The sequence below is a fragment of the Mustela nivalis genome (genome assembly GCF_964662115.1).
Source record: "Mustela nivalis genome assembly, chromosome: 4".
Classification (NCBI taxonomy): Eukaryota; Metazoa; Chordata; class Mammalia; order Carnivora; family Mustelidae; genus Mustela; species Mustela nivalis.
Genome location: NC_139023.1, coordinates 37918778 through 37928529, shown reverse-complemented (window position 1 = coordinate 37928529; position 9752 = coordinate 37918778). Strand labels below are relative to the sequence as shown.

The 9752-nt window shown below is 35.2% G+C and overlaps 1 protein-coding gene across 14 annotated transcripts in view; it reads right to left on the bottom strand.

Moving 5' to 3' along the window:
- The window catches only part of ARAP2 (ArfGAP with RhoGAP domain, ankyrin repeat and PH domain 2), a 188265-nt gene that overhangs the window by 4014 nt on the left and 174499 nt on the right, over positions 1-9752 (bottom strand). For all 14 annotated transcript variants that reach the window (XM_082728936.1, XM_082728941.1, XM_082728942.1 and 11 more), the window contains one exon: positions 7208-7342. In XM_082728936.1, the coding sequence (XP_082585062.1) occupies positions 7208-7342 (135 nt within the window). The remainder of the gene's footprint in view (positions 1-7207; positions 7343-9752) is intronic.

Below are 9752 nucleotides of genomic sequence, written 5' to 3'. Positions count from 1 at the left end.
CAGAGAATCAGAAGCATACAGCAGATGGAGCCACAAGGGAAGGATACCCAATAAACTGGATCAGGGTGTAGATGGAGTGGAAAGAGAAAAGTTATTTTTTCTTTTCACAAGAAGCAAGAACTGAAGAAACATCTCCAGAAATTTCCCCAGTAAGAACTGCAAAGCCTAGAAAGCAAAAATCTGAAGGAGCACTTAAGTTACGGATATTGAAAGAAAATGTAATGAAAATGGTAATATAAAATTAAGTATGAAATTGTGAGTAGCATAAACAGTAAAGATCTTCCATGTAGTAATGTTTACAAGATATCACCCCACAGTTCTCTAGTTTACTCTATGGCAGTTATCTAATGTGATTATCTGAATGCCCTGCTAGAAAGACTCCATGCAAGCAGGGTGTTTGTCTGATATGGTCACTGAAATGTGAGCCTAGTACAGTGCCTGCACTTAGAAAGTGATCATTAACTTATTAAATAGTGAATAAAGAAAGGTCTAAAATTTTTCAAACATGTAACACTGTTATTTTCCTAAATTCCATCAAATCCAGATGTGGAATTGAAACATACAAATTCAGGCTGAATACAAATATTTTCACAAATGTATTTAATGCATTTTTGTAACTTGGAATTTTCAGATAAAATTATGATTGTAACTGTCAAGTAAAAACTGATAAAATATTTAGTATCTAGCTTAATTCCAAAGTTTCGTTTAAATATGTTAAAATGTTGAGAAATTGGTAATGCTTGCATAATGTGAATGTAACCTTTGCCATTGAAGTTTATATACTTAAATATGGTTAAAATAAACAGCTTCATGTTACATGTACTTCACTACAACAAAATAAGCCCTCTCCTGCAAAAAATGAAAGATTATTGAGAATGATGGCTAACCAGCATAGGGCTGTGACTGAGAGTTTATAAATATTAAACAGGTTAAGTTTCACTTGACATCTCTTACCTGGAGAAATTTAATGAGCAATATAGCCTTTTTTTTTTTTAATTGAAGTATAGTCGATACACAGCATTCCATTAGTTTCATGCATACAACATAGTGATTTGGCAAGTCTGTGTTTGCTCTAATCACAAGCATAGCTATCATCTGTCATCCTAAACTGCTACTATATCATTGGACTATATTCCCTATGCTATGCCTTTTATTCCCATGAACTATTCATTCCATACCTGGAAACCTGTACACCTCCCACTTTCCTTCACCCATTCTGCCCATTACCAACCCACCTCCTTTCTGTCAACCGTCCATTTGTTCTCTGTATTTATGGATCTGTTTCTGTGTTTTGTTTTTTAGACTCTACATGTATATAAAATCACATCGTATTTGTCTTTCTCTGACTTGCTCCATTTAGCACAATATCTTTTAGGTCCATCCATGCTGTTGCAAGTGGCAAGATTTCATTCTTTTTATGTCTGAGTAGTATTCCATTCAATACATATGCACCACTTCTTCATCCATTTGACTATCAATGGATACTTGGGATGCTTCCATAACTTGCTATTGTAAAAATAATGCTGCAATAAACATAGGGGTGCATCTATCTTTTTGAATTAATGTCTTCATTTTCTTTGGGTAAATACACAGTAGTGGAATTACTGAATTGTATGGTATTTCTATTTTTAATTTTTGGAGGAGACTCCATACTGCTTTCCATAGTGGCTGCATTATCTTGCATTCCCACCAACAGGGAAGGTGAATGAGGGTTTTTTTCTCCACAGAGTGACATCTGCTATTTCCTGTCTGTTTGGAAACCAGCTTTTCTGACTGGTGTGAAGTGCCATCTCATTGCGTTTCTGTTTTTGTTTTGTTTTGTTTCCATTTTGTTCTTAACTGGTATTTCCCTGATGACGAGTGATGTTGAGTATCTTTTCATGTTTCTGTTGGCCATCTGTTGGTCTTCAGAAAACTGTTTACTCAGGTCCTCTGTACATTTTAATCGGATTATCTGCTATTTTGGTGTTGAGTTGTGAAAGTTCTTTATATATTTTGGATATTAGCCCCTTATTGGGGATATCATTTGCAAATATGTTCTCCCATTTGGCAGGTTGCCTTTTGTTGGTTTCCTTTGCTGTGCAAAAAGCTTTTTATTTGGTATAGTCCTAATAATTTATTTTTGTTTCTGTTTCCCCTGCTCGAGATGTACCATAAATATGTTGCTAAACCAGTGTCAAAGAGATTACTGCCTCTGTTTTATTCTAGGAGCTTTATAGCTCAGGTCTCACACTTAAAGTCTGTAATTCACTTTGGATTTATTTTTGTGTATAGTGTAAGAAAGTGGTCCCGTTATATTCTTTTGCATGTAGCTGTCCAGTTTTCCCAAAACCATTTATTGAAGAGAGTGTCTTTTTGCTGTTGGGTAGTCTTTTCTGCTTTGTCAGTTTCTGGGGTTTCTATTCTGTTCCATTGGTCTATGTCTATTTTTGTCCAGTACCAAACTGTTTTGATATTATACATTTGTAGTATATCCTGAAATCTAGGATTGTGATATCTTCAGCTTTGATCTTCTTTCTTAAGATTGCTTTGGCTCTTTAGCTTCTTTTTCTAGTTCCACATAAATTTTAGTATTATTCTAATTATGTAAAAAATGTTATTAGATGGGGCTCCTGGGTGGCTCAGTGGGTTAAAGCCTCTGCCTTCAGCTCAGGTCATGATCCCAGGGTCCTGGGATCGAGTCCCACATCGGGCTCTCTGCTTCGCGGGGAGCCTGCTTCCTCCTCTCTCTCTGCCTGCCTCTCTGCCTACTTGTGATCTCTGTCAAATAAATAAATAAATATTTTTTTAAAAAAAGTTATTCAATATCTTGATAGGGATTGCATTAAATCTGTAGATTGCTTTGGGTAGTGTGGACATTTTAACAATATTCATTCTTCCTTTCCATGAGCATGGAAAAATCTTTCCATTTGTGTCGTCTTTGATTTGTTTCATCAGTGTGTTACTGTTTTTGGAGTACAGGTCTTTCATCTTTTTGGTAAGGTGATTTTCCTAGGTATTATATTTAGTGCAACTGTAAATGGGATTGTTCTCTTTTTGCTATTCCATTAGTGTTCAGAAACTTAGCATTTTAATAATATTCCTTTAATCCATGAGATGGAATGTCTTTTCATTTGTGGCATCTTCAATTTCTTTCAACAGTGTTTTATAGTTTTCAGAGTAGAGGTCTTTCACTTCCTTAATATTTTTTCCCAGGTTATTTTATTTCTTTCTGCTTTGTTATTGGTGTATAGAAGCAGAACAGATTTCTGTGTATTAATTTTGTATCCTGCAACTTTACTGAATTCATTTATCACTACTAATAGTTTTTTAGTGGAGTCTTTAGGGTCTATAGTGATTTTACAAATCATAGTAACAGTTCTCATTATCTTTCAACCATCAACAGGTAGACCTGGGGATTTTTTTACATGTAGAATTTAGGGGTCAAGTATTCATGCAGCGAATGCTGAAATTTTAAGTAAACCTTAATATTAGCCTAAGGGATGTAATCTTTTACAAAGATGGAGAGAGGTGCTGACAATGACCTAGAGTCAAGAGGATTGGGTGGGGAAGGGTGCACGGGTGGCTCAGTCAGTCAAGCATCTGACTCTTGATTTCAGTTCAGGTCATGATTTCAGGGTCATGAGATCAAGTCCTATGTTGAGTTCTGGGCTCAGAGGGGAGTCTGCCTGATGGTTCTCTCCCTCTTACCCTCTCCCTTCTCAACACTCTTTCTCAAATAAATAAAAACAAACAAACAAATAAATAAATAAAATGTTTTTTTTTAGAAAAGTTGAGAAGATGGGGCAGTGAGGCTTTGAATGAACATTATGGTGTGCTAGAGCACCTTTCATGTTATGGGGAAAGAAAGACATAGTTTATGTGTTACACTGTTCTTAAAGGATAAGACATTAATAATTGAAAAAGGATAAATAAGTAAGTTATAAAATTAGAGGAGTGAGAGGTAACATGGTCCAGATGATGACTGTTTGTCAGAGACTGTTTACAGAAAAGTAGTTATTTGAATGGGAAGGCCAAGGTGAGCAGTCCCTCTCCCTACAGAGAGTAGTTCCTATGTCACAGGCAGAACATGATGCAGGAATGTGTTCACAGAGCAAATGACTCATGTGGCTTTAGTCTGTGCCAACATCTATTTTCCATTATATCCAAATGTAGGCCACTGGTTTTGGAAGCCTCAAAATACCAAAACGTGCACTAAAATGTGGATTGCAGCAGAAATCCTCTTAAATAATTTTCACTACTAAACTCACTGTCATAGTTGATAATCTCCATGCTATAAAATATAATCCTATCAGTAATCCTCATGATACTGGTTTAAATGCATTATTCACAGTAAATAAACATTATGATTATTTAAACTATAAAGTATATTATATTTTAAGACACAGACATAGAAATGCAAAGAAATGTCAATATGCCCAATAAGTGGAATGGATGCCATGTTGGCCTGTCTGGATCCAATGTGCCTCTTTACATGCTCTAGGATGGGGGCAGAGGAGAGAAGCATGCAATGGGTTAGATTCTAGGTCACCACTTTCTGCTGGAACTGCATCATTCTTCTTTTTTCATTGTTTTTGGTTTATAGATGACAAAAATGACAATTTTGGAAAAGAGCAAATTATCCCATATTGTCTTCCAAGTTCCTACTTATTTTTACTCAAATGTTAACTGTACACTAAGCCTTATTCTAATAAATCCTAAAGTATGATATCACTGAATCATCACAATAGCCCTAGAAGGTAGGGCTTTACCCCTCCATGCTTACAGATAAAAAGGCTGAGTGCAATGAAGTTTGGAGTTACTCCAATTGCAGGTGGGACTTAGTGTGTGCATTCTTAAGCACTATGTTTGCCTCTTTGTGTGTGATTTTTTTTGACAGCTTACTTTCCCTGGTTTATTCAGCTAGCTCATTACTCAAGTTTAGAAGTTGCTTTTTCCAGGAAGACTTCCTACCTGAATGAGGTATCCTCACATGAATTTTAATAGAACCTCATGAAATCAAGACTTGAAATGGTATATGTGCTGCCGAAGCAAGCACAAGACTTGAAATGGTAAATTACCAAGTGGCCAAAGCACCAAATTTACCAATCTGCAAACATCTTGTTTGAAAACAATTCTTGAATATATCACCATTGATATGACTACATTTTTATTATGACTATATCCTACTCAGCAATATATATTTTTAAAGATTTATTTATTTATTTAGGGGGGAGAGAAACCCAAGCACAGATCCTAATGTGGGGCTTGATCTCACAACCCTGAGATCATGACTTCAGCTGAAACCTAGAGTTGGATGCTTAACTGAATGCAGCACCTAGATGTTCCCCATTTATCAGTATTTTAAACCATTTTCCCTTTTTAATGCAAAGGATCAAAAGTGATTATTCATTTTGTAAATATATTTTCTTAAATATTTACATGATTCTAATTCTATAGAAAACATTTTAATGGTTCAATTTCTATTTTATGCTTTTTAAACTACCCATGTTTTTCCAACATTGGAACATGTAAAACTTTTCTTTGCCAAATTTGTTGGATCACCACATTTACAAAATTTACAAAAAGGTTAATTTAGTTTTGAATACTTGCAATTACAATTCCATGGAATTATTTTAAGAGCCTATAATAAGTTCTTTGTAGTTTGCAGTTCATCAGTTTTCTGATCTTAAGTAAGCTAAAACAGGAAAAAAAAATTGTCTCTGAAATTCTGAATTTGAGATTAGGTAAGAAACTATTATACTATATATTTAGTTATCATCCTAATTCTATAGTGGATATTGGTTAATGTATTTAAATTCAGTCCTAATAATTTATCTTTTGCTTTGCTCCATAACTGATCCTAAAGCAACATCAGGAGGAGCTGGGGTCCAAGTAAGGCATGTCTGCTCCCTATGTTTGTTGCATTTCTTCAAACTATCTTTCCTAATTTGGGTTCTTGGGAAATGTGACTCTTAGATTTTAAGATTCTAGATTAGCTGAGGAACCCGTAACTGTGCAGCATACTTTTTTTTTTTTTTAAACCAAGAAAACTTCTATGTGTAGAAGGACTGAACAGGCGACAAGGGAAGTAACCATTATTTTCACAACTTTTATCTTTTAGTGAAGAAGAATAAACAGGGGTAAATGTTCAAGGAAAGATCTACGTGGAAAAATATTTTTTATTTTTTTTTTAATTTTTAAAGATTTTTTATTTACTTGAGAGAGAGAGAAATCACAAGTAGGCAGAGAGGCAGGCCTAGAGAGAGGGGGAGAAGCAGGCTCCCTGCCAACCAGAGTCTGATGTGGGGCTCATTCCCAGGACCCTGAGATCATGATCTGAGCCGAAGGCAGAGTCTTAACCCACTGAGCCACCCAGGCACCCTGGAAAAATATTTTTCAAATCTGATCATTAAATTAACTTCTTTTTAGAGACTAAAGGCATTTTATTTCTGTTTGCAAAGAAAGAGATCCAAACAGCTCAATCCCAAACCACAAGGAAATAACACCTTTTATGTGCTTTTCTTTTTGCTTTGAGGGGCTCAATTAAGGCACTGAAACATGCATTAATCCAAAGTATCTAATGACTTTTGAATGCAAACAGATTTTCTCCTTTCCTGAAGAGACTGAACTTCAAGTCAAGATTGATGCTATGTTCTCCCCACCCCGGAAGGCGAGAAGAAAAAACAAAGAGCCGCTTTCCTGAAAGATGCGAGGTCTTTTTTATTGATGCTCAGAGGTCATCGTGCAGTCCTTTAAATTAACCACGACACCCCATCAGTTCTCAAACCACTGGAATTTGATTGTGTTACTAGAAAGTCTAGTTACCATGGCTCCAGACATAATTGGCCCTGGGCTCACTTTAAGGGTATTAAAAGTGAACTTGTAAGACTAATTTGAGGATGTGATTTACCAGGTAGACTTCTGTATACACGTTTAAAATTGCTTCGTTAGGTGAGGGATAAGAAAATAAGTGGTATTAAGCATATTTAATTGGATGCTCAATGACATTATTAAAACTTTTTAAGAAAAGTTAAAATATAAAACTTAAAGAAGGAGCATAGGGCTACTCATAATGTTTTCTTAGCAGGATGTGATTTTTACTATGCTTTCCAAAGATTATTGTTGTGCTTTTGAAGCCAAAGAAGTAACAAATGTACTTAATCACATTAAGACATAAGAAAAAATATGTTATAATTAATATAAAACAAATAAAATCCTAACCTACCTCAATATTTCTCCGGGCTTGGGTTGCACTTCTCTCATGCTGGATGGGAATTAGAGGCAAACCTCCAATTTTGGGATTTTTGGTTATAGACCGTTTTCGTTCCTTTCCAGCTGGTGGCCGTATATCATTTTCATGCTGTGGAAATACAATTTCTTGCTGTTGGTGTGTGATTCTATTACGTGGTATATCATGTTAGAATCACTTGGCTCCTTTTCCATATATCCAAATCAAATGATCTGCTTTCCACGAGCATGCCATTTGAAATTATGCTGTTGACTCTGACAGGAACACCGCTTGAGGATGTAGAACTCTTAAGTGAACAGAGCTTTGAGGTCTCAGTTCAATTTCTAAGTTTCAAGTACATGGCTTCTATACTACTTATCAAATCAAAAGGAGGAAAATAATTGAGGAAACTGGCAAATCTCTTTCTGGGAAAAAAATACACTTGTCTGTATTTCTCATCCCTGTAATCAAAGTAACTATGCATCCATTTTTTCCCTCCACCAAAGATAACTTTAGTGTAAAAATAATTTAACCCCACAGACCTCAATTCAACCTGAGGCACAGCTATCAGAAAAATTAGCCTCATTTTATGACCTTCTGAAAAATGTTACTTTTTCATCTAACTGAATTCCAAAGAAATTACCTTACACACAGACATTTATACTGAAAATCACTGTACAGCAGAGAATATGGCACATTTGTTCTCAACTTATTGACTACATATTTTGGCTAACTGAACAACTATAGATATGACTGGAGAAAAATTAATTATGCAATGGGGAGAAATATCCACTGATAAAAACATAAGCCCCTGAGTGATAAATCCTTCAGATATGCATATAAAAGAAAAACCTTAAAAGAATTTTTCTACTCCTCAGGGTAGATTAACTTTTCAGAAGTTGGCAAAAGCAAACTGACTTTCAGACAACAATCTATGAAAGAAATACAGAATACCAATTTTAAAATGATAAGCTTTACAGATATTCTGATGAAATGAAAATCTTTTGGCAAAGTATACAGCTAAATGCCTTTTCTTATGATTCAACACATTCCTGTCTTACAGTGTAATTAGTATTTTAATATGTTTTATAGCAAAGAATTCATTTCAACTAATATTGACTGTGTATCCATAATTAATGGCAAGATTATATTGAGGGACATACTGCCAGACTTGGTGCTTACCAGTGTACATAATCTCATTTAATCTTCAATAATCCTACAGTGTAATCTTTATTATTAGACTGAGTGCATATGCATTAGATCTGCCCTTGAATTTTAGTGTAGCATTTATTTTGGTTCAGCAAATCTGTAATGGTAGATTAGCAAATATTTCAGAGAGAAAGTTATAAGCTTCGTCATGCTATGTTTATGTCACAGCCGCAAACATGGTAAAAATAATTTTGATGTTATATAATTGGGATGTTCCCAACATGTAAAGCTTAAAAAAAAAAGTGGCAGGAAAGGACTCATTACCCCTATGGATTATGCTTATACTTGTACTCACTGAGGTATACTACATGTGCCAAATGATATTCAGAGAAATCTAAAAGCAAACTCAGTCTCAAATATGTATTTCTTTTTCTGAAAGGATATACTATGTTGTATATACTGGCTAATTAGTTCTTACTAGATTGATCCCAGAGGTATTTTTCCCAACATGCAGAACATTTTATCTAGTAATACATTCTGAAATTTTATAGTTATTTATAAGTGACCTTAAGGGTCCTTCTGCTGATGGATCATATTGCTGAAGATCATACTTTCATTATTATAACCAGTGATCACACCCCAAAATCTTCAGTTCTCTCACCCACTTTCTATTTCTTCCCACCCACCCAGCTTTGAGGCATAACTGACAAAATGGTAGGCTACTGACAATACACAATGTGATGATTTGATCTATGTACACACCGTGAAAGGATTCTCCTCCATCCCGTCAATTAAGACATCTATCATCTATTTTGGTGAGAACATTTAAGTGCTACTCTTAACAAATTTCAATGATACAGTTATAGCATTATCAACTATTTCAACAGTGACCATGTTCTACATGAGCAACTCAAACCTTGTTCGTCTTACAGCTGAAAGTTTTTACCCTTTTGCCAACCCTTTCCTGTTTCCCCTACCCACCCAGCAACACCTTTTCCACTGTTTCTAGGAGTTCGACTTTTATTTTTAGATCCCACATATAATACTGCAATCTTTGCTTGTGTGGCTTATTTCACTCAGCATAATGCCGTCCATGTTCACCCGTGTCATCACAGATGAAAAGCGTTCTTTCTTATTTAAGGATGAATAATATTTAGTTGTGTGTGCCCTCTCTTTATCCATTCATCCTTGGACTTACATCATTAGACATGATCCAAGGTCATTTTTATACCTTTGCAATTTGAAAAATGCTGTAAGGACTTGAGTTTGCCTCTTACTCCTTCTGAGCTTGACCTCTTACCTTTCTAGCTAACAATTTAGTTTCATTCACTTCTTTGGACTCCTTGAGACCTCCAATCTATTCTCTACCATCATTCTACTTTCCACACCTTCC